The 26186-nt window shown below is 41.3% G+C and overlaps 1 protein-coding gene and 1 long non-coding RNA gene across 2 annotated transcripts; one reads left to right on the top strand and one right to left on the bottom strand.

Moving 5' to 3' along the window:
* The first annotated feature begins 8918 nt into the window (after positions 1 to 8918).
* On the top strand, positions 8919 to 12917 carry LOC138906261 (uncharacterized). The gene is made up of 4 exons (XM_070194794.1): positions 8919 to 9039; positions 10705 to 11058; positions 11500 to 11787; positions 12664 to 12917. The coding sequence occupies exons 1-4, from the start codon at positions 8919 to 8921 to the stop codon at positions 12915 to 12917; spliced, it is 1017 nt and encodes a 338-aa protein (XP_070050895.1).
* A 12065-nt stretch (positions 12918 to 24982) lies between these two features.
* LOC104105893 (uncharacterized) lies at positions 24983 to 26186 on the bottom strand. The gene is made up of 2 exons (XR_688454.4): positions 25717 to 26186; positions 24983 to 25334 (listed from the first exon to the last, which is right to left on the bottom strand). It is a non-coding gene; the product is annotated as an uncharacterized lncRNA (long non-coding RNA).

Below are 26186 nucleotides of genomic sequence, written 5' to 3'. Positions count from 1 at the left end.
CTTCATCATCGGTAGTGTACGAAGGTTTCAGAATGGAATCTTGTTTGATATGAGGTTTATTACCGGTATTGGGTTGTTTTGAGCAGCTACTGTGATTAGAAATAATTGCTTCGAGTATCTGTGTTATGTGATATATCATGCGATTGTATCTTGGGTTATGGTTGCGGCTTGGTACAGCTTGTTCAGACTTATACAGGGTGTAGGTTGCGAGATTCAGATCTTATAAGAAATTTCGGATATTAGAAGTTAGATTCTAAGACTTGTGGGCTAGGTTGAATTGACAAATATCAGTTATATTGTGTTATCGGACCTGTATGGGTTAGGGTGACGTGGGATCACCCCCGGGTATGTGCATGGCAAGGTTATACAACTCTGGACACGTTCGAGGACGAACATATATTTAAGTGTGGGAGAAAGTAACGACCCAACCGGTCGTTTTGAGCATTTGTACTTCGCTCGGTAGTTTACGGGCGTGAGTAGCTTCGTATGATGTATTTTGATTTGTGTGAATCGTCAGTTTTGGTTTTCAGATTATTCGGGACTGATTTGGAAGAATGATTCTCAACTAGGGAGCTTTAAAGTGGGAGAGTTGACCAACTTTGACTTTTTGTAAATTTGAACCCAGAACGGAGTTTTGATGGTTACGGTAGGTCTGTTGGTTGATTTTGGACTTAGGAGTACGTCCGGATTGTGATTTGGAGGTCCGTAGTGGAATTTGGCTTGAAATGGTGAAAGTTGGATTTTTGAAATGTTTGATTGGGAGTGGACTTTTTGATATCGCATTCGGATTGTGATTCCGAGAATTCGAATAGCTTCGTTATGTCATTTGAGACTTGTGTGCAAAGTTTGAGGTCAATCGGACGTGATTTGATAGGTTTCGGCATCAGTTGTGGAAGTTTGAAGTTTCAAAGTTCAAAGATTTCAATTTGCGGTGTGATTCATCGTTTCGATGTTTTTATCTGTGTTTTGAGGTCTCGAGTAGGTCCGTATTATGTTATGTGACTTGTGGGTCTGTTTGGACGGGGTCCCGAGAGGCTCGGGCATGTTTCGGATTGATTTCGGGTCATTTTCTTCAATGTTGCTATTGCTGGTTATGGTGTGACCGCACATGCGGCTGGTTTGTGCAGGTGCGATGGTCGCAGAAGCGATGAAGGGGTCGCAGGAGCGGAAATATTGCTGGGAGCAAGGTTTCGCAGAAGAGGAGATTTGCTTCACATCTGCGAAGGCGCAGATGCGGTGAGTTAAGCGCAGAAGCGGTTGGCAGCGTAGAAGCGATATTTATGCGCGCACCTGCGAGTGCGCAGATGCGGGTATTTTACCGCAGGTGTGAAGGGCAGGCCTCCAGTGCTTCTCTGCAGAAGCATGATTTTTGGTCGCATAAGCGACGCCGCAAAAGCGGCTAATGTGTAGCATGTGCGAAAGTGCTGGGCAATATGATAAATACAAGGGTTCGCGATTTTGGCTTCATTTTAACATTTCCAAGCTCGGATTGAGGTGAATTTTGAAGCAAACGTCACCATATGAATTGGGGTAAATGTTCTCTACTCGGTTTTGGTTATATTTTATGAATCTACCTTCGTTTTGGCAATTGGATTGTCAATTTAAAGAGGAGATTGGGGGTTTTGGCCTAAAGTTTCATAATATGAATTTTTGAGTTTTGAACATCGAATTGAAGTCGGATTTGAGTGAAACTAGTATGGTTGGACTCATAATTGAATGGGTTGTCGGATTTTATGAGTTTTTTCGGGTTCCGAGGTACGGGCCCGGGTTGGATGTTTTGGCCGATTTTGGGCTTTTGATTAAAGATTCGACCTTTTTCATTTGGAATTGTTTCTTTGGGCTTTATTTAATGTATTTGAGTTGCTTTGGATAGTTTTGAGCCGTTTGGAGGTCGCTACGCGCGCGATGGCATCTTTGGAGCATCACTTGGCTTGCTCGGCATTGGTATTGGCTTGTTCGAGGTAAGTAACTCTTCTAAACTTAGTGCTGAGGGTATGAAATCCCGAATTACGTGTTATGTGATTGGTATTGAGGTGACGCACATGCTAGGTGACGGACGTGCACCAAGTGAATCGGGACTTTGTTGTTTTCATGGCACTGTATAGTAGTCTTATTTGGTTAATATTCGTATTTTCACCATGCGATAAAGTATATAAGCTGTCAATTATACTCGATATCATGTTTAGGCTTTATGCCGATACTGTTGGGACCCATAGTGGTCGTTTCTTCCTGTCATTTCAATGATTTCATTGATATTTCATGCTCAGTCATATTCATGCATTCATATCATATCTCAGTCTCAGTTGTTATTTATTGATACATCATATAAGTGTTGTCGGGCTAGTTTCATGACATTATGAGCCCGTGAGTGAGACTGGAGAGATTGATGACTAAGTGAGGTCGGGGTTTTGTTTGTGAGGATATTGATACTATAGCACATGAGTTGTCCGTGCAGCACGTGAGTTGTCCGTGCAGATTCAGATATTGATATTATAGCACGTGAGTTGTCCATGCGAATTATAGCGCTTGGGCTGTAGGAGCCCCTCCGGAGTCTGTACACCCCTAGTGAGCGTGGTTGATTATATTGAGGGATGGATCTTCCCTGGACATGGATCTTGTACGAAGCATTTATATACCTGGAGATGGATCTTCTCCATGGGGCCGGATTGGCCTTCCTCGGTACTGAGTGACTGATGGTCAATGATGTATATATTCCGAGATGGATCTTCCCTGGGCCGTATGGGTCATATACAGTACCGAGTGGTTGAGCATGATGAGTGAAAAGTGTGAGACAATGAGATTGAGTACTCTGAGAGTGTGAGTACATGATTCATCTCTAAGATACATGGCATTGGCATGCACACATGACATACAAGTATAGAGATGCATTTTTTCTCATGTTGTACGGTATCACGTCATTCATGACTTTTTACACACATTGATATGTGGGCATAGAGAGGTATTTCATACTTCCTATCTGGAAAGAAAATGAAACAACTTATTTATATTGGAAAGAATATTTGGAAAAATTATAGTTTTCAAACTTACTCATATTTTTGGCATTTTCGGTAAAAGATTTGGGTTTTCACTAAGATACTTGAAGACCATGACTATTTTCTGGAACTGTGAACGAGCTGAGCATTTTACTTCTGAGATACATCTTTTATTACTTGTATTATGCTGTTATGAACTGTTGTGGGATATTGGTATTGGACCCGGACTTGTGTTAGCTCGTCACTATTTTCAACATAAGGTTAGGTTTGTTACTTACTGAGTACATGGGATCGGTTGTACTCATACTACACTTCTGCACCTTGCGTGAAGATGTTGGTTGCTGATGTTGCTGTGTTCGATGGGAGCAGGATTGAAGATGTACCTACGTCCCGGTTGGTAGCTTCAGATCTATAAAACTCTGTTTATGAACTTTTCAAATAGACGATGTATTTATTTCATTTCAGCTTTGTAAATTCTATTCCTAGAAGTTCATGATTTGTACTACCAGTCCTTGGGGAATGTATGAGATTCATGTAACGACACGACCGGTCATTTTGAGTTCTAGCACGTTGTTCATCGGTTTGAGGCCTTGAGTAGTTTCACTTCAGGTATTATGACTTGCACGTATGATCGGAATTGAATTTCGGAAAGTTCGGAGTTAGTTTGGGAAGAAAATTCTAATTTCGGAATCTTTAAGTTGGAAGAATTGACTAAGGTTTGATTTTTGAATAAATGACCTCATAATTGGGATTTGAAGGTTCCAACAGGTTCGTATGATGATTTTGGAGTTGGGTGTATGTCCGGATCGGGTTTTGGATGACCCGTGAACGTTTAGGCGCCTATTGTGGAAGTTGGCATTTTGGAAGGATTTCATAAATTTGGGTTGGAGTGAATTTCAATGCTATCGATGTTTGTTTGGGATTCTGAGCCTGGGAATAGCTCCGTATGGTGATTCTGGAATTGGGAGCGCATCCGGATGTGGATTTGGAGGTCCGTAGGTCAGTTCAGGGTCATTTGGCAAAAGTTGGAAATTTGAAGGTTTTTTGAGAAGTTTGGCCGGGAGTGGACTTTTTGATTTCGGGGTCGGACTCTGATTCCGGAAGTTGGAGTAGGTCCATAATGTCGATCATGACTTGTGTGAAAAATTTGAGGTCAATCGAATGTGATTTGATAGGTTTCAGCATCGATTGTAGAAGTTTGAAGTTTCAAAGTTCATTAAGTTTGAATTGGAGGGTGATTCATGTTTTTAGCGTTGTTTGATGTGATTTAAAGGCTCGACTGAATTCGTAATGTGTTTTGGGACGTGTTGGTATATTTGGTTGAGGTCCTAAGAGCCTCAGGTGGATTCTGGATGGTTAACAGATCGAGTTTGGACTTGGAAGAAGTGCTGGAGCAGCTGCCTTATGGTGTAACCGCACCTGCGAGGTTTTGGGCGCAGGTGCGGAGCCGCAAAAGCGGCCAAAAGGGTGCAGTTTCTATTTTTGTTGGGCAGTGTTAGGACCGCAGATGCGGTCATCTCGCTGCAGAAGCGAGCCCGCACCTGCGGAAGGGAAGGCGCAGAAGCGGAAGCAGGCAGCTGGGGGTATCTCCGCAGAAACGGAATATTTTCCGCAGGTGCGAGAAGTCGCTGGGTAGAAGGGTTCTTTAAGAACGGGGTTTTGGCCATTTTCTTCCATTCTCTCTTGGTTGGGCGATTTTTGGAGAGCTTCAAGTGGGGTTTTTTTCTTTATCTATCCAAGGTAAGTTATTCTGATCCATTACAAGATAAATACATGGTTTTTATATAGATTCAAGCATGAAAATTTGTAGAAATTTGGGATTTTGAAGAAAAACCTAGAAATTGGTATTTTTGGATTTTGACCTCGAATTTGGGCATGGAGTTAAGAATAAATCATATATTTGAGTTCATAATGTTATGGGTAATGTTTATCTTCAAAAATATTTGGAATCTGGGCACGTGCGCCCGAGGGTTGCTTTATCCGCTTTTCGAGCGAAGTTGGGAATTTGTCTAAATTGATTTGTTGTGAGTATTAGAGTATATTTTTATTGGTTTGCACATTGTTTGACTAGTTTTGGAGCGACGAGCATCAATTTGAGGTCTTAGAGGGCTTTGGAGCCGGTTATGGAACTTCGGAGCGAGGTAAGTCTCATGTCTAACCCTGTGAGGGGGAAACCACCCTAGGTGATACTTATTATTATGTGCAACTAGTTGTGGGCGCTACGTACGTACGAGGTGACGAGAGTCCATACGTAGCTAAAGCATGTCTATGTCCGGGTAGACTTAGGACCTTATCCTGTAATAATTGAATTATTTAAACTTGTTCTATTGGCTTATTTAATTAAAGTTATAACTGAAATTGATTTACAAATAAAAGTATCAGGTCAAGCTTTAATACCCTGAGTTGTTGCTAAGGTATTCGATAAATGTAAAGAGATCTACTTATTATTGTGCTCATGTACTTTATTGTAAGCGCGTATCTTGTGATTCAGAAACTTTCTTCCTTTCTTGTGAAGCGGGTCGAACGCCTCGGCAGTATCTCTCGGAATAGGATAAATTCCTTCCTTTCTTATGGAGCGGGCCGAACACCTCGGCAATATATAGATGTGCATCTCTGATTCGTGTCGTTCGAACCTCGGCAGTGTACACACTACTCCGGATCGGGCCGAACGACCTCGGCAGAATCATGCGTTATACCGCTAGTAGTCCGAATATTCACGAGATAAACTTTTCACTAACGCCCGGTATTTTATAGTATTTCTTATCTTATTGGTATTGACAGTTGGCATTTATTCTGAGATATTGAGGTAGGATACATGATCGATAAATTTTGATAAAAAAGGAAATAACTGGAACATTATGAAACTTCAGATTTCTCCCCTATTGCTGTGTACTTTACAATTGTATGAATTATTGTATTATATATTTAACTGGACCTCTAGTAAGTATCGATGTCGATCCTTCGTCACTACTCCTCCGGAGTTAGCTAGATACTTACTGGGTACGCATTGATTTATGTACTCATACTACACTTGCTGCATATTTTGTGCAGGTACATATACACTCGGTGGTCTTTTGGGCGTAGAGGCGCGGATGTTGTAGGGACTTACCGTGAGCTATATTTCATGTTACGATCCGCAGCCTGCAGAGTCTCCATCAGAGTTATTTACGTTTCTTCTGTCTAATTTGTATTCCAGAAAGATGTTACATTTTTATTTTAAATTTCTAGTTGATGCTCATGAACTTGTGATACCGGGTTTAGGGTGATCATGGGTTGTTTGGTATTGAAATAATGAAAATATTTTATTTAATCCGTAAAGTTCTTCTTTTATTATTTAATTGAAGGAAATCGTGATTTTAAATATTAAGAGGAGTAATTAAGTTAATTAATTATGGTTGGCCTGTCTAATAGCGGTGTTAGGAGCCATTACAACCTATTATGGATTTTGGGTCGTGACAATTCAGATATTTCTTCACTTAAATGCTTTATTAATTGTTATTGGAATTGGTTAGAGGTTAATTGGCTTACCTAGCGGGTTGGGTTAGGTGCCATCACGACTAGTGGATTTGGGGTCGTGAAAGATTTTGATGGATTTGGTATATTGATGATTGTTTGTGGATTATAACTCTATTTTTATATATTTGAATCATTTTTGGAAGATTTAATTATTGCATCTATATTTCACTTGTTCTTGTAATCGAAAGAGGCATAACTCTTGATATCTTTGCATTATATTGTTGGTTGAGTTCATAGATTCTTCTAAAGTAATCGACATAGGCTAGTTCAAGCATTGATTAAATCTAGTTAGGAGAATAATCGAAAGAGGTTTTCCTAAAAACCGATCCACTACGCATTCTTGCATATCTTCACAGTGCTTAAATTGGTTAATCTCGTGAGGTTAAGACTTAATCGAGAGAGGAGTGTTTGCTGAACGTTTGAACTAATAATAGAGTGAATTCGAGAGACTCACTTGAACATTGGAAGTGAATTATCTAGAGTTAGATCCCGAATAATTATTTTGCACTTATTCCGTCAAAACCCTATCTTCTTCCATTGATAACCTTAATTGCTTATTCCTTGTTTCGATAGTCACTAGTCAATAGCTGTAGATTTTAGATTCTTATTTAAATTTTATTATTAATCATATAAATCTCAACCGTTGATTCTCCTGGATAGCAATCAAGCTATAAACTACGAGAATACTATTTAAATCCAATCCCCGTAGACACGATATCATATTATACTATCTTTGATTAGCGAGCATAATTTAAGTGTATATTTTGCGCTCGTCAAATCATGTGGCTGAGATAATATGATGGGATACCCTCAGAGGCTGGATGATGTTATGTACACCTATACTATGCATGACACGATATTTATATGCACGTGCATGACATTATAAATGTTTCAGGATTTATAAAGTGATTTAGACTTACAGGCGGAATTCTTTATTCTATGTTTCATCTATGTCTGTTATATACTGATTTTTATGCCTTACATACTCAGTACATTATTCGTACTGACGCCCTATTTCTTGGGGCCTACAATTCATGCCGCAGGTGCAGGTAGACAAGCTGAAGATCCCCCTTCTTAGGATCCTTGATCAGCGAGAGTTGGCGTGCTCCACTTTATCCGGAGCTGCTTTATATTTTGGTACGATATGCTTGTATACGTATATGGGTATGACGGGGCCCAATCCCATCTTTGTACAGTTGTATATTCTATTAGAGGTCTGTAGACAGTATGTATAGTTGGATAGTATGTGGCCTTGCCGGCTTCCAGTTTTGGATATGTAGTTGTCTATAGCAGCCTTGTCGGCTCACCCTACGTATTCCTCACGTATATGTACATATGTCTTTTGGACAGGTTCTCCCCCCACATGTTATTCTCATAATTCAGTAGATGTTATTCGCGTTTATATCTTAGTTGCATGCTTAAGGGTGTTCGACAGGTAGATCTCGGGCACCCGTCGCAGCCCATCGGGTTGGGTCGTGACAAAAGTGATATCAGAGCAGTTCTGTCCTAGGATTGTCTATAGACCGTGTCTAGTAGAGTCGTTTTTATGCTATCATATCTTATTATCTTAGATCGTGCGATATAAGAATTCATGTTCCTAACGATATGTTACATTTTCAGCGATGCCTCCAAAGACCACAGCCGCCCAGAAGGGCAAGTCCGTGGCTGGTGAGACTACTAATCGAGCACCACGAGTTACCAGGGCTCGGGAAGAGTCTCATAGTAAGATTCCATCTCAGACTTCACATACCCCCATCCTCTCTAGAAGAGCTTCGAGGGGCACCAGCTCCAGCGCCCGCCTCTGTACGTCCAGCTCCTCATCCAGATACACCAGGTCAGGAGATGAGACATGTTATTTAGCTATTAACTCGATTAGTAGTCGCACATGCTCGACGTCAGGAGGTAGGTATTGGTCATGCAGATAGGTCCGTCAGTACGAGGGTTCATGATTTTAGTAATTTGGACCCTCCAGTATTCACTGGAGCAGATCCAAATGAGGACCCTCTATTTTTTATCGATAGGATGCAGAGGACTTTGAGGGTAATGAAGGCCACTGCAAGTGAGTCAGTTGAGCTAGCTTCCTATAGACTTCAAGATGTTGCAGTTAATTGGTACGAGTCTTGGGAATTATCCAGAGGTGAGGATGCCCCTCCAGCAGTATGGCAGGAGTTTACATAAGCTTTTCTTTATCATTATCTGCCACCAGAGCTTAGATGGGCCAGAGTTGATAGATTCTTGACCCTTCAGCAGGGTAACATGAGTGTTCGGGAGTACAGTCTTCAGTTTGATTCGTTGGCTAGGTATGCTCCCACTATTGTATCTAAGATGGAGGATCGGGTTCACCGGTTCGTGATGGGGTTAGAGCCGCACTTGCTTAACGATTGTATGTCGGTCTCACTTCAGTTAGAGATGGATATTTCTCATATTCAGGCATACGCTCAAGGTTTAGATGAGCGTAAGCAGAAGCAGAGGGTTGATCGTGAGCATGATAGGGCCCAGAATAAGAGAGCGAGGTCTTCGGGTCCTTCTGGTGAGTTTTGGGGTGGTTATAGACAACAATACCCGAGGTATCCAGCCCAGCCATCGGCTAGCGCACCCTCTCAGCTTGGCAGAAAGATATTTGATCGTTCCATATATTCAGGGCCTGGTCAGAATTCTAGGGCCTCAAGTTCTCAATATAGGGGCGAGTCAAGTCAGATGAGGCCGCCCTTTCCGTGATGTGTTCAGTGTGGTAAGCAGCATGCCGGGCAATGTCGTATGGGGTAGGGTGTTTGTTATACTTGTGGTTATCCGGGCCACGTTATGAGGGATTGCCCGACGAGAGGTGATGCAAGCATAGCTCAATCAGCGGGATCTGTAGCTGATTCATCATCATCAGTATGCCCCCCTAGGCAAGGTTCACAAGCACCAATAGGTCGTGGTAGAGGCAGAGGCGGAGCATCTAGCTCGAGCGATCCTCAGAACTGTATTTATGCGTTAGTAAGACGATAGGATCAAGAATCATCACCCGATGTTGTTACAAGTATACTATTAGTCTCCTCATACGATGTATATGCACTGATTAACCCAGGTTCTACCTTATCATATGTTACTTCATTAGTTGCTAGTAAGTTTGGAATAAAAACTGAGTTGGTTAAACCTTTTGAGGTATCCACACCTATTGGGGACCCAGTGATAGCTAGGCGGGTATATGGAGATTGTATAATAGTAGTTCCTAGTCGATCTACAGTAGCATACCTAATCGAGTTAGATATGGTAGAATTTGATGTTATAATGGGTATGGATTGGTTGGCTTCTTATCATGCCAACGTTGATTGTAGATCAAAGATGGTCCAATTCTAATTTCCAGGGGAGCCTGTTTTGGAGTGGAAAGGTAATACGGCGTCGCCGAGAGGTAGATTTATTTCCTATCTCAATGCAAGGAAGATGATCAGAAAGGGCTATATTTATCACTTAGTTAGGGTTCAGGATGTGAAAGTAGAGTCACCAACCATTCAGTCCATCCCTGTGGTTAATGAGTTTTCAGATGTTTTTCCCGATGAGCTTCCGGGTCTTTCGACAGAGCGAGAAATTGAGTTTGCTATTGACCTACTACCAGATACTCAACCAATAACTATTACTCCCTATAGAATGGAACCCGCAGAGCTGAGAGAGTTGAAGGAACAACTAAAGGACTTGCTTGAAAAAGGCTTTATCAGACCTAGTACGTCACCGTGGGGAGCACCTGTGTTATTTGTGAGTAAGAAAGATGGTTCCTTGCAGATGTGTATAGATTATAGACAGTTAAATAAGGTAACGATCAAATATAAGTACCCCTCCCGAGGATTGATGATTTATTTGATCAGTTGCAAGGTGCCAAGTATTTCTCGAAGATAGACTTGAGGTCCGGGTACCATCAGGTAAGGGTTAAGGAGAAAGATATTCTGAAGACAGCATTCAGGACCATATACGGGCACTTTGAGTTTCGTGTTATGTCATTCGGTTTGACTAATGCCCCAGCAGTATTCATGGATGTGATGAACGGTGTGTTCAGACTCTTTTTAGACATGTTTAATTGTATTTATTGATGATATATTGGTGTATTGTCGTTCAGATACTGAGCATACGGATCATTTACGTACTGTGCTTAGAGTTCTACAAAAAGGGAAGTTGTATGCAAAATTCTCTAAATGTAAATTCTGGTTGAATTCTGTAGCTTTCTTTGGGCATGGCATTTCAAGTGAAGGTATCCGGGTTGATACACAAAAGATTGAGGCAGTAAAGACTTGTCCTAGACCCACGACACCGACAGAAGTTCGTAGCTTTCTCGGTTTGGCAGGTTATTACAAGAGATTTGTAGAGGGATTCTCTTCTCTTACAGCACCTTTGACAAAGTTGACTCAGAAGGGAGCAAAGTTTCAATGGACTGATGCTTGCGAACGGAGTTTCCAGGCATTGAAGGACAGATTAACTTCAGCACCGATTTTAATGCTTCCAGAAAGGACCGATAGTTATGTTATCTATTGTGACGCTTCGGGCATTGGATTAGGTTATGTACTGATGCAGCATGGTAAGGTTGTAGCTTATGCTTCTAGACAGCTAAGAAAGCATGAGAAGAATTACCCGACCCACGATTTAGAGTTAGCCGCGGTGATTCATGCGCTAAAGATGTGGAGGCACTACTTGTATGGCATTCATGTTGATATTTATACGAATCATAAGAGCCTCTAGTATATCTTCAAGCAAAAGGAATTGAATTTATGTCAAAGGAGATGGTTGGAGCTACTTAAAGACTATGAAGTTGATATTTTATACCATCCGGGGAAGGCGAACGTACTAGCTGACTCGCTCAGCCGTAGATCTATAGGTAGCCTATCATATTTACAGCCAGAGAAGAAGGGAATAGCCCATGAGATTCATCAGCTAGCCAGTCTTGGAGTTCGATTATTGGATTCAGGTGATACCGGAATTACTATTCAGGACACTACAACATCCTCTTTAGTAACTGAAGTGAAGGAACGCCAATACGAGGATCCTGTGTTAGCTCATTATGAGGATACAACCCCTCAGAAGGAGAAGACACCGTTTGACATTACAAGAGATGGGGTCCTTAGATATCGAGGACGATTATGTGTCCCTAATGTTGCAGGGCTGCGTCGGCAGGTCATGGGAAAAACTCACTATTCTCGTTACTCTATTCATCCAGGAACAACAAACATGTATCATGATATCAGGGAAATATATTGGTGGTATGGAATGAAAAAGGATATAGCAGAGTTTGTTGCTCAGTACCCTAACTGTCAGCAGGTCAAGATTGAGCATCATAAACCCGGTGGATTATTGCAGGCTATGGAGATTCCGACTTGGAAGTGGGAAGTAATCAATATGGATTTCATCGTAGGCTTACCTCGTACCCAACGTGAGTTCGATTCTATATGGGTGATTGTTGATAGACTTACAAAATCAGCCCATTTTCTGCCCATTAGAATTACATATTCCGTAGAGGATTATGCAAGGCTTTACATTAAGGAGATAGTACGACTGCATGGTGTCCCTATATCTATTATCTCGGATAGAGGAGCTCAGTTTACAGCTAATTTCTGGAGGTCCTTCCAAAAAGGATTGAGGACTCAGGTAAGTCTTAGTACAACATTTCATCCCCAAACAGACGAATAGACTGAGCGTACTATTCAGACACTTGAGGATATGTTACGGGCTTGTGTGATCGACTTCAAGGGTAGTTGGGATGATCATTTGCCGCTTATTGAGTTCGCGTATAATAATAGCTATCATTCCAGTATTCAGATGGCTCCATACGAAGCTCTTCACGGACGGAAGTGTAGGTCGCCTATAGGGTGGTTTGATATTGGGGAAACTACGTTAGTAGGACCAGAATTGGTACAACAGGCAATCAAGAAAATTAAGCTTATACAGGAAAGGCTATTAGTAGCTCAAAGCCATCAGAAGTCTTATGTGGATAATCGATGGCGAGACTTGAAATTTCAGGTTGATGATTGGGTATTCCTAAAGGTATCACCGATGAAAGGCGTTATGAGGTTTGGAAAGAAATGAAAACTCAGCCCTCGGTACATTGGACCATATAAGATGATACGCAAAGTAGGCCAGGTAGCATATGAGTTAGACTTGCCTTCTGACTTGGAATCTGTACATCCAGTCTTTCATGTGTCTATGCTCCGTAAATGTATCGGAGATCCTTCCAGAGTTATGTCAGTTGACGATGTTCAAGTCACAGAACAGCTATCATATGAGGAAACTCCCATTGCTATACTAGATAGACAGGTTCGGAGATTGAGGACTAAAGACAATGAGGAAGAAATGACTTGGGAGGCCGAAGAATACATGAAGTCTAGATATCCTCACTTATTTCCTCTTCCAGAGCAGGATCCGACTGAGACATTACAACCTTAAGGTACGGATTCTTGTGTTAGTTATTATCATTGGTCATGTGAGGCCATTGTCGTTATTGATGATTGTGGTCCTATGTGACATTGAATTATTGAGTTTTCTACATAAAGGGTTGACAGTAGTATTGTTACAAAGGCGACTCTGCCAAAGTTTATATAAATCCCGGGGAGTTAAACATTCGAGGATGAATGTTTCTAAGAGGGGAAGGATGTTACATCTCGTATTTTCGTACGTTAAAGTTTCGTCTTCAGTTAATCGACGTAGACTCGGGGATGAGATTATCTTGAGGTTATAAGCATTTATGTTATTTATAACAAGCGATAAGTAAATGCCGTGAAGGTTAAAGGGTAAGCGAATCAAAGAAAGTGAGTTTCGTCGAAGTTTATCAAGATGGGAAAAAATACGGTCTGAGCTATAATACCTGATATTTATGGACTAGTGCCATACAAGGTACCTCATAACCACGATAAGTAGGGTACATAAAGTGTGTTAAAAGTGAGTAGTATTTTAATTAATTTGAGATAATTCTTAATTATGTGAATAATTGGTTAATTATTGGGTAACGGAATATTATCTAATTAACTAAGGAATTATGGGATAAAGATTAACCCCCCTCCCCCTAATGTGGCAGCACCCCCATCACATTTAAGTGACTCTTAAGTCTCGCATAGATGTCACATTTTAAGGAATTAGGGTGGCTTAGTCATCCACTAAGTGGGCCACACCCACTAAAGGCTTTCCTACAAATTAGTAAGGTGTTACATGCCATCAAGTTTGCTTCACGTTTCTGCAAATGTGAATTTATGTGTGCCTTAAAAATCCAATTAAATCCCTTATGTAAAGATCGTGGGTCCTTCAAAAAGCAAAACAATTCCATACCAAATATAGATAACGTTGGTTATTGATTCTGTAATGCGTAAATTGCAATTTCTAAAAGAATCGGTTCAGATATGTTAAGGTTATCCCTTCTTTATTTTTGGCATGACCCATACGATACAAACGAAACGAGCAAATGCACAACTTCCATAAATAACTATATTCATAAAAGTATTAGAGGTGCCTATGTTATTGAATTCCCATGTATCTTATTATTACATCTTCTGTTCATGGGTCTCAGAAAAATAAACGTAGTTAATAAAGTTTATCCGAAAGGTATATTAATCTTATTAACATATTTTTATGCATTTCATTCATTTATATATGTACATTGACCCATGACCAGATATCGTTATATATATATATATATATATAGAGAAGAAAAGATGGTTTACCAAGGGTATATATGTCATTTCAGAAAAACTCCTACATTGTTTGCAAGTCATTGATACACGTGGACCCCACATTCTCATAACCACAACACTCCTTTAAATATTCTGTTGATTAGACTACTTTTGCATAGAGTACTCTATGCAAATACTCATTTGGAACGTTCCTTTTCTTATTTGGTAAAATTATTAATTTTGGTTTAGTCAACTAGAAGTTTCCATAGAGAAAGTAAACTTAATTTTTAAATAATAGAGCAACAAAAAGAAATATCGGTAAATATTTACAAGATTTTCGTATTTACACATACTGTTTTAAAGCAATTTAAAAATTAAAATTAAAAGCTTTTCATCTATCCATACTATTTGAAGGCGATTTCAAACTAGAAAATTTTATATTCAAAAGTAATTTTAAAAAGTAAAGTTTATTAAATCTCAAAAGTTAATTTAAGTGATGAGATTTGTTCATATTGTATTAGGGGGCTATCTCTTATATGCTTAATTGATGTGAAAATTTAATCTTCATGGTTTGAACTCATTCTTCCCTGATAAGTTTTCAACTATCAATAAATTATCCTAAACACTATTTATTATAATTTTTATATTGTTTCATTATGAAAAGTAACATATGATCAATCTATAGAAAAATAAAAATATTTCTCTTATCTCCTAAATTTAGAAAAAAATTAAAACCCCTATAATAATTTATATAGACTTCTGTAACGACTCGGCCGGTCGTTTTGAGAGTAATAACCCTGACCCCCTGTTTACTGCTTCCCCCATATCTTTTTCTGCTTATGTGACTTGTGGGGAGGTTTTGTTCGTAGTTTCGGAGTGTTTTGGGACACTTAGTCCCTAAAACGGAAGCTTAAGTTCTAGGATTTTGATCGTAGTGGGTGTTGTGTGAAGACGACTCCGAAATGGAGTTTCGTTGGTTTCGTTAGCTCCGTTGGGTGATTTTATACTTAGGAGCGTGTCCGAATTATGTTTTGAAAGTCTGTAGCTAAATTAGGTTTGAAATGGCGAAAATTGAATTTTTGAAAAGTTTGACCGATAGTGGACTTTTTTATATCAGGGTCGGATTCTAATTCCGGAAGTTGGAGTAGGTCCGTAATGTCAATTATGACTTGTCTGCAAAATTTGAGATCAATCGAATGTAGTTTGATAGGTTTGGGCATCAGTTGTTAAAATTTGAAGTTTCAAAGTTCATTAAGTTGAATTGGAGGGTGATTCGTATTTTTAGCATTGTTTGATGTGATTTGAAGGCTCGACTAAGTTCGTATGATGCTTAAGGACTTGTTGAATTGGAGGAAGACCGTAGAAGCTAACCATTTTCTGCAAGTGCGCATACGCAGGTGCAGCCACCTGATCGCAGAAGCGGCCCCAGATACCTTAAGTCATTTCCGCGGCGTCACATGTGCGACTGGAAGCCCGCAGATGCGAAATCGCTGGGCAGAAAAGGGCCAAGTTCGAGGGTTTTATCCCATTTTCAATTTTGGGACTTTGAGAGCTCAAATTAAGGCGATAATTCAAGGATTTTCATAGAGAACTTTTGGGTAATAATTCTTAACTCGTTTATGGTTATATTCCACTAATCTATAGTTGATTTCATCATCTAAATTAAGGAATTTGGTTGAGAAATTTGGGGAGAAATGGGAGAAGTTCTTCAACTAAGTTATTGCGTTTTGATTGGGATTTTGATATCGGATTTAGATAATTTTGGTACGAGTGAACTCGTGAATGAATGGGTATTCATATTTTGTGATGTTTACACGATTCCGAGTCATGGGCCCGGGGAGGCTTTTTAGGGTGATTTTTCGAATTTCTTGTTAAAGTCTTGATTGTATTACTTAGATTAGTCTATTATAGTTGTATTTATGATATGTAATTGTGTTTGGCTAGATTTGGGCCATTCGGAGTCGGATAATCGAGGAAAAGGCATTCTTACAGATTAATTTAGCTTGGTTCGAGGTAAGTGGCTTGCCTAACCTTGTGTGGAGGAAATCCCCTGTGAATTTGGTACTGTTGTGATATGTGAGCGTCGTGTACGCGAGGTGACGTGTGCGTGCACAGGCTTTTATTAAAAAACCCGATTTTTACTAAGTAGTAACCTGTTTCCATTCTTAATTGACTAATACCAACATGTGTAGTTATCCTGTATAGTCTAATATCGCATGTCTACATGCTTTAACTGCTTATTTTAACTTTGTGCAGTATGCCTAGTTGATTTTCCTGCTCTTTCCTTGTTCTTTATCAGTCTTTACTGTAGGATTCTTGCTGTTAACTGCTGTATTCATCGGTTTGAGCTGTGTGTTTACTTTTGGGATTACGAGGCGGTACCTCGGGAGTTCTCCCAGCACATTTATATTTGAGACTACGAGGCGGTTCTTCGGGAGTTCTCCCTGTATATTTACTTTTGAGACTACGAGGCGGTTCTTCGGGAGTTCTCCCTGTATATTTACTTTTGAGACAACGAGGCGGTTCTTCGGGAGTTACTCTCTGTATATGTTTTGAGACTACGAGGCGGTACCTCGGGAGTTCACCCTGCACATTTACTTTTTAGACTACGAGGCAGTACCTCGGGAGATCTCTTTGCTTATTTACTTTGGGACTAAGAGACAGTATTTCGGAAGATCCCCTGTTGTTTACCCATGTGTGTTGTACTGCTATTTTTGTTGTGTTTCCTTTTGTTAAATTCCAGTCTCTTAATATATTGTTATATTCCCCTGCCTTATTTATTACATAATAGTGGGCCTGACCTGACCTCATCACTACTTGACTGAGGTTAGGCTTGACACTTATTGGGTACCATTGTGGTGTACTCATGCTACTCTTCAACACATATTTTGTGTGAAGATCCAAGTGCTCATTATTAACCACGTTATCAGTGAGCAGTGATAGTTGGAGACTTCAAGGTATATCTGTCGCGTTTGAAGACCTCAGAGTCCCCCTCTATTCTCCTTTGTGCCAATTACCTTCTGTACTTCTTTTATTACCTTCTATACTTCTAGTATCTTTTATAGAGATCCTAGTTTTCTTCTGTAGCTTGTGACTTATGATGTTCCGAATTTTGGAAATACTGTGTATTTCTAGAGTGTTGGTTACTGTACATGGCGAGCGGCATTGTTACCAGCTATTTGGTTATCTGTTGTAGTTAGCTGTTAAATTTTACTTCTATTTTTGTTTTTTCAGCAATTAGATAGGCTTACCTAGTCGTAGAGACTAGGTACCGTCACGACATTTTCGGAGGGAGTTTTGGGTCGTGACAAGTTGGTATCAGAGCTCTAGGTTCATAGGTTTTGTGAGTCACAAGCAAGTTTAGTAGAGTCTCGTGGATCGGTACAGAGACATCTGTATTTATCTTCGGGAGGCTATGGAACAGTTAGGGAAAATTACACTTCTTTGATTCCTTGTCGTGTGAAATTGTTGGCTTCGAAATTCTAAACTTCTGTATTCTATTCTCTCAAGATGGTGAGGACACATACAGGCGGATCTGATGACCAGGCACCCGCTTCTCCTACTAGAGTCGCGAGAGGCCGGAGCCGGGGTAGAGGCCGAGGACGTCCACGCGGTGTAGCTAGAGCACCCACATGAGCTGCTACAGAGGAGCCCCCAGTCGATCCAGCTGGAGGGAAAGCACCTGAGGTAATTGTTCCTGCACCAGCCCTCCAGGAGACTTTAGCCCAGTTTCTGAGCATGTTCAGCACCTTAGCTCAGGCTGGATTGATTCGACTTGCTCCTGCCACATCTCATGCCGGGGGAGGAGCACAGTCTCCCGCAACCCATACCCCAGAGCAGCGGGTTCAGGTTGACCAGGTTCCAGAGATTATACCGATGCAACCAGTAGCTCCAGTCCGACCCGAGTCTAGTGCAGCAACTTCTGAGCCGGAGAAGCTCAGACTTGAGAGGTACAAGAAGTACCACCCTCTTATCTTCAGTGGATTGGCGACAAATGATGGCCAGGGTTTTATGGATGAGTGTCATCGTATTCTCCATACTATGGATGTAGCGGAGTCGAGTGGGGTTTCTTTTATTGCATTCCATATTTGAGGAACAACCTATCAGTGATGGTGTGCTTATGAGTCGAGTAGTACGGCTGAGACAGCTTCACTTACATGGACTCAGTCTCAGACATGTTCTTGAGAGAGTATGTTCCTCAAAGTCTCAGGGATGCATGGTGCATGGAGTTTTAGCAGTTGCACCAGGGTGCTATGATTGTGTCAGAGTATGCAGTTCACTTCAGTGATTTGGCCCGACATGCACCCGCCTTAGTTGCCATGGTTCGAGAGAGGGTTCGTCGCAGGCTTAGCATGGCCCGGGAGTTGGATATGGATATTTCTTAGCAGTAGGTTATGAGTATTGCTAGGAGATTGGAGGGTATGCTTGCTCGGGAGAGAGAGGAGAGGGAGGCCAAGAGGTCTCGAGAGTCTGGCACTTACAGTGGTACTCGTGCCCCAGCTGCAGTTTGTCATGGAAGGGGCTATGTGACTCGCCCCGTTCACTCAGCTCTTCTAACCGCTAGTGGTATTCCGGCCCCTTCTCGGCCCTAGGAGCCTTATTATGCACCGCCAGTATCTAGTGCACCTCCTGCACGAGGTGCTCTTAGCGGTCAGTCCAACATACCTGGCCCGAGCCAGTCACAACAGACACGCCCTCCGAGAGATATTTTTGAGTGTGGAGACACTCTCCATATGGTGAGGGATTGACCTTGACTTAGTAGGGGTGCACCTCCACAGATTTCTCAGCCATCGCTTGCTCCACCGGGTCCTCAGGCTATGATTACAGCACCAGCTACTGCCCCACCTGCTCAGCCAGCTCGAGGTGGAGGTCAGGGAGGTAGAGGTCGCCCTTGAGGTGGAGGCCAGGCCATATATTATGCTTTTCGTACTCGTACAGAGGCAGTTGCTCCCGAATCTGTCATTGCAGGTATTGTTTCGATCTGTCATAGAGATGCGTTGGTTTTATTTGATCCAGGCTCCACTTATTCCTATGTGTCCTCTTATTTTGTCTCGTATTTGGGCGTATCTCGTGATTCTTTGAGTTCTCATGTTTATGTGTCTACACCTGTGGGAGATTCTCTTGTTGTAGACTATGTGTGTCCGTCGTGTTTGGTTGTTCTTAGTGGTTTTTAGAACATAGCCGATTTATTATTGCTCAACATGGTAGATATTGATATTATTTTCGTCGTGGACTAGTTGTTGCTCCATTATGCTATTCTTGATTGTCACGCTAAGATCGTGTTGCTGACTATGCTACGATTACTATGATTAGAGTGGAGAGGTACCTTAGAGTATACTCCCAGCAGAGTTATTTCATTTCTTAAAAGCTCAATGAATGGTTGAGAAGGGGTGTGACACGTATCTAGCTTATGTGAGAGATGTCATTATTGATACCCCTATAGTTGAGTCAGTTCCAGTAGTAAGGGACTTTCTAGATGTATTTCCAGCTGATCTTCTGGGCATGTCGCCCGATTGGGATATTGATTTTGGCATTAATTTATTGCTGGGCAACCAGCCCATCTCTATTCCTCCATATCGTATGTCTCCTCCTGAGTTGAAAGAGTTGAAGGAGAAATTACAGTAGTTGCTTGATAAGTGCTTCATCCGGCCTAGTGTATCACCTTGGGGTGCTCCGGTCTTGTTAGTGAAGAAAAAAGATGGTTCTATGCATATGTGCATTGATTATCGCCAGCTGACAGGGTGACAGGGTATTTTCTAAGATTGACTTATGTTCAAGCTACCATCAGTTGAAGATTCGGGAGCCAGATATCTCAAAGACTGCTTTCAGGACTCTGTATGGTCACTACGAGTTCCTTGTGATGTCATTTGGGCTGACCAATGCCCCAAAAACTTTTATACACTTGATGCACAGTATGTTCGGCCCTATCTTGACTCATTTGTCATTGTATTTACTAACTACATTCTGGTGTACTCCCGGACTCGGGAGGATCATGAGCAACACGTGGATCCAAAAAAGTTGGAAGTAGTGCAGAGTTGGCCTAGACCATCCTCAGATACGGAGATCCGGAGTTTTCTTAGGCCGGCAGGGTATTACCGTCGATTTGTAGAGGGTTTATTATCTATTGCAGCACATATGACCAGGCTAACACATAAGGATGCTCCGTTCAGGTGGACAAAGGAGTGTAAGGAGAGCTTTCAGAAGTTCAAGACAGCTTTGACTACAACCCCAGTATCAGTATTGTGTATAGGTTCGGGGTCTTATACTATATATTATGATGCGTCGCGGATTGGTCTCGGCGCGGTGTTGATGCAGCATGGTAGGGTGATTGTCTACGCGTCCAGACAACTGAAGGTGCATGAGAAGAACTATCATGTCCACGACCTTGAGTTAACAGCTATTGTTCATGCCTTGAAGATTTGGCGGCACTATTTATATGGTGTTCCTTGTGAGATTTACACAGATCACCGGAGTTTGCAGCACCTGTTCAAATAGAAGGATCTTAACTTGCGTCAGTGGAGATGGTTGGAGTTGCTTAAGGATTATGATATCACCATTTTGTACCATCCCGGGAAGGCCAATGTGGTGGCTGATGCTTTGAATCGTTGGGCAGAGAGTTTGGGGAGCTTAGCATATCTACCAGCAGTAGAGAGGACCATGGCGTTGGATGTTCAGGCCTTAGCTAGATATTTTTTGAGATTGGATATTTCTGAGCCGAGTCGAGTATTGTCTAGTGTGGTCTCTCGGTCTTATCTTTATGATTGTATTAGGGAGCGTCAGTATGATGACCCTCATCTACTTGTCCTTAAGGACACGGTCCAACACGGTGATGCTAAGGAGGTCACTATTGGGGATGATGATGCATTGAGGATGCATGGCAGGCTATGTGTGCCTAATGTAGACGGTTTGCGTGAATTGATTCTCCAAGAGGCTTACAGTTTGCGGTGTTCCATTCATCGGGGTGCCATGAAGATGTATCAGGACTTGAGGCAGCATTACTGGTGGAAGAGAATGAAGAAGGACATAGTGGAGTATGTAGCTCAGTTTCTAAATTTCCAGCAGGTGAAGTATGAGCATCAGCGGCTAGGTGGGTTGCTTCAGAAGTTAGAGATTCCATAGTGGAGAATCACTATGGATTTCATTGTTGGGCTTCCACGGACTCAATGGAAGTTTAATGTTGTTTGGGTGATTATAGATAGGATGACCAAGTCAGCTAATTTCATTCCTGTGATGACTACCTATTCTTTCAAGCAGCTGGCTTGAGTTTATATCCGCGAGATCGTCAGGCTTTATGGCGTACCGGTACTCATCATCTCTGACCAGGGTACGCAGTTTACATTACAGTTCTGGAGGGCCGTGCAGCATGAGTTGGGTACTTGAGTGGAGCTGAGCATAACATTTCACCCTCAGATGGACGGGCAGTCTGAGCGCACTATTTAGATAATAGATGATATGCTACGTGCGTATGTGATAGAGTTTGGAGGTTTGTGGGATCAGTTCTTTCCACTTACGGAGTTTGCCTATAACAACAGTTATCAGTCGAGCATCCAAATGGCACTGTATGAGGCTCTATATGGTAGACTGTGTCAGTCTCCAGTGGGTTGGTTCGTGCCGGGTGAGGCTAGGTTATTAGGTACAGACTTAGTTCAAGATGCTCTGGAGAAAGTTAAGGTGATTCAGGATCGAATTCGCACAGCCCAGCCCAGACAGAAGAGTTATGCAGATCGAAAGGTTCGCGATGTCACATTTATGGTTGGAGAGCGGGTCCTGCTCTGGGTGTCACCCATGAAGGGTATTATGAGGTTCAAAAGAAGGGCAAGCTGAGCCCAAGGTTTATCGGCCCATTTGAGGTGTTGCGAGGTGTTGGGGAGGTTGTTTATGAGCTTGCCTTTCCTCCCAGTCTAGCAGGGGTTCATCCAGTATTCCATGTTTCAATACTCCGGAACTATCACGACGATCCGTCTCATGTGTTCTATTTCAGCTTAATCCAGTTAGACAAGGATTTATCTTATGTAGAGGAGCCGATGGCTATTTTGGACAGGCAGGTTCAAAAGTTGAGGACAAAGAACATTGCTTCCGTGATGGTTCAGTTGAGGGGTTAGCCGGTCAAGGAGGCGACTTGGGAGACCGAGCATGATATGTGCAGCCGTTATCCTCATCTTTACACCACTTCAGGTTGGTCTCTATACTAATTTGAGAACGAATGGTTGTTTTAAGAAGGGGAGGATGTAACGACCCGGCCGATCGTTTTGAGAGTAATAGCCCTGTTTACTACTTCCCTCATATCCTTTTCTACCTATGTGACTTGTCGGGAGGTTTTGTTCATTGTTTCGTAGTGTTTTGGGATACTTAGTCCCTTAAATGGAAGCTTAAGTTCTAGAATTTTGACCGTAGTGGGAGGTGTGTAAAGCCGACTCCGGAATGGAGTTTCGTCATTTCCGTTAGTTCTGTTGGGTGATTTTGGACTTAGGAGCGTGTCCCGATTATGTTTTGGAGGGTTGAAATGATGAAAGTTAAATTTTTGGAAAGTTTGACCGGTAATGGACTTTTTGATATCAGGGTATGATTTCAATTACGGAAGTTGGAGTAGGTCTGTAAAGTTAATTATGACTCATGTGCAAAATTTGAGGTCAATCGGACGTGATTTGATAGGTTTCGGCATCGGTTGTAAAAGTTTGAAATTTCAAAGTTCATTAAGTTGAATTGGAGGGTGATTCATATTTTTAGAGTTGTTTGATGTAATTTGAGGGGTCGACTAAGTTCGTATGATGTTTTATGACTTGGTGGAATATTTGGTTGAGGTCCCGAGGGCCTCGGGTGTGTTTCGGATGCTTAACGGATCGTAATTGGACTTGTGTAACTGTTGAATTTTTTTTTCAACTTCTAGTGTCATCGCACCTGCGGTAGGGTTGGTTGTAGGTGCAGACATGCATGTGCGATTCGAGAAGCGCAGAAGCGGAGTTGGGAGGTTTGGTCAGGGGTCACAGGTGCGAGGAAAATGTCGCATCTGCGATGTCAGCAGATGCGCTAGAGGAACTGTAGGCATGGGGGAAGACCGCAGAAACGGACCATTGTTCGTAGGTGCGCAAACGCAGGTGCGGCCACGTGACCGAAAAAGCGGTCCCAGATACCTTAATTCATTTCCGCATCTGCGATGGAAGCCCGCAGATGCGAAATCGCTGAGCAGAAAAGGGCCAAGTTCCAGGGTTTTATCCCATTTTCTATTTTGGGATTTTGATAGCTCGGATTAAGGCGATAATTCAAGGATATTTCAGAGAGAACTTTGGGAGTAATGATTCTTAACTCGTTTATGGTTATATTCCACTAATCTATAGTTGTTTTCATCATCTAATTAAGGAATTTGGTTGAGAAATTTGGGAAAAATGGGAGAAGTTATTCAACTAAGTTTTTGAGTTTTGATTGGGATTTTGATATCGTATTTGGATAATTTTGGTACGAGTGAACTCGTGAGTGAATGGGTGTTCATATTTTTTGACATTTACCCGATTCCGAGTCGTGGGCCTGGGGAGAATTTTTAGGGTGATTTTTCGAATTTCTTGTTAAAGTCTTGATTTCATTAATTAGATTAGTCTATTATAGTTGTATTTATGATATGTAATTGTGTTTGTCTAGATTTGGGCCATTTGGAGTCGGATAATCGAGGAAAAGGCATTCTTACAGATTGATTGAGCTTGGTTTGAGGTAAGTAGCTTGCCTAACCTTGTGTGGGGAAAATCCCCTTAGGATTTGGTACTGTTGTGATATATGAGTGCCGTGTACGCGAGGTGACGAGTGCGTACATGAGCTATTATTGAAAAACACGATTTTTACTAAGTAGTAACTTGTTTCCATTTTTAATTGAGTTATGCCAACATGTGTAGTTAACCTGTCTAGTCTAATATCACATGTCTACGTGCTTTAACTACTTATTTTAACTTTGTGCAGCATACCTAGTTGATTTTCCTGCTCTTTCCTTGTTCTTTATCAGTATTAATTGTAGGATTCTTGCTGTTAACTAATGTATTTATCGATTTGAGCTGTGTGTTTACTTTTGAGACTACGAGGCGATACTTCGAGAGTTATCCCAGCACATTTACTTTTGAGACTACTAGGCGGTTCGCGGTTCCTCGGGAGTTCTCCCTGTATATTTACTTTTGAGACTACGAGGCGGTACCTCAGAAGTTCTCCGTGCACATTTACTTTTGAGATTACGAGGCGGTACCTTGGGAGATCTCTTTGCTTATTTACTTTGGGACAACAAGACGGTATCTCGGAAGATCCCCTATTACACACCCTTGTGTGTTGTACTGCTATTTTTGTTGTGTTTCCTTTTGATAAATTCCAGTCTCTTAATATAGTGTTATATTCCCCTGCCTTATTTATTACATTACAGTGGGCCTGACCTGACCCCTTCACTACTCGACCGAGGTTAGGCTTGGCACTTACTGGGTACCATTATGGTGTACTCATTTGCACATGTTTTGTGTGCAGATCCAGGTGCTCGTTATCAGTCACGTCATCAGTGAGCAGTGACAGTTGGAGACTTCAAGGTATATCTGTCGCGTCCGCAGACCTCGGAGTCCCCCTCTACTCTCCTCTGTGTCAATTACCTTCTGTACTTCTAGTATCTTTTATAGAGATACTAGTTTTCTTCTGTAGCTTGTGACTTATGATGTTCCGGATTTTGGGAATACTGTGTATTTCTAGAGTATTGGTTATTGTACATGCCGAGCGATATTGTTACCAGCTATTTGGTTATCTATTGCAGTTAGTTGTTAAATTTTACTTCTATTTTTATTATTTTCACAATTAGATAGGCTTATCTAATCGTAAAGATTATCACTCTCATCCGTCAATATTTCATGCTCATTCTGCAAATTTTCCAAATAGTTTAGCCACAAATACTCAGATAAAGAGTGGGAGAGGGAGAGAGAAAGAGAAACGAGATCCGATATGTAACATACACAAAATCCGATGGTCACCATAGTACCTCTGGTTTGGAAAAAAGAAATCCTATGTCTTGATAGTAACTTCTAGCACTTGTCCGCCTTTGTCATCGCGAATGACACCTTTGTACAATCTCCCGTGCATAGTCTTTGCAATATCCTAGTCAAAGTTTTCAATCATATCTTTCAAATCGTCAAATCTGTATGGTTTCGCATCACCCAAGGGTGTTGGAGTCATTTTCCAAAGAGAACTCCTGAAGGAATATATAATCAATCAGAGTTGAGAATTTGCAAATGAAGATCTCCTCAAAGTATATAGTCATCTCCTTATAATTTTGGAGCTCATATACGCTAGAAGAAGAAAACGGAGGATATAATGATCTAACCAATTGCCCCGAGTCTTAAAAATTCGAGTAAGAAATGCAAGTATATGTTTGTGTAATTTTATTTCCCGGGAGTGATTTGAGTTAAATTTACAAATGGGTCTATAATCGTTAAGGTGATGTGACAAGAATAATTAAAATCTCAATATTATTACCAAATAATAGACAAAACCCAAGAAAATTACAGATCAAAAGAGCCAAAAATTAAGAGAGAGAGAGAGAGAGAGAGAGAGAGAGAGAGAGAGAAGCATACTCATCGGTGGCCATCTGCTCCTTTATTTGCTCGTAAATCCTCATAAACGATTTAACAAGACCCTGCTCACCGCATCGTGCCTCCTTTATTGTCCTTTTGATAATAGAACACTGCATAGTCCCACCTCGCCAATTCCTTCCTCATATCTTCCAGGCTTTCCAAGCGTTCCATTGATTTCCACTTGTATGCAGCGAGAGGAATGTCATGTGTGGATTTTTTTTTCTTTTTTTAAAACCCTTTTCAAATTAGGAGGATCTATAGTGTTTCCACATGACTCGAACCCAACAGCCGTAGGTGGAAGTGCTTTTACCAGCTGAGCAAGCTTCACTTGTTCATGTGAGAATTTAAAAGTTAAGTTATAGGAGGAACTACTTACAGTTGTTAGGAAAATTTTGTATTTTTAGTTTAGTCCCTCAAATATGCTCGAATCCTTATCTTGATCCTTCTGAATGTGACATTGACGAAATTTG

The sequence above is a fragment of the Nicotiana tomentosiformis genome, chromosome 2 (assembly GCF_000390325.3).
Source record: "Nicotiana tomentosiformis chromosome 2, ASM39032v3, whole genome shotgun sequence".
NCBI lineage: Eukaryota > Viridiplantae > Streptophyta > Magnoliopsida > Solanales > Solanaceae > Nicotiana > Nicotiana tomentosiformis.
Note: the sequence above shows the minus strand (reverse complement) of the source record. Positions and strands in the feature narration are given on the sequence as shown.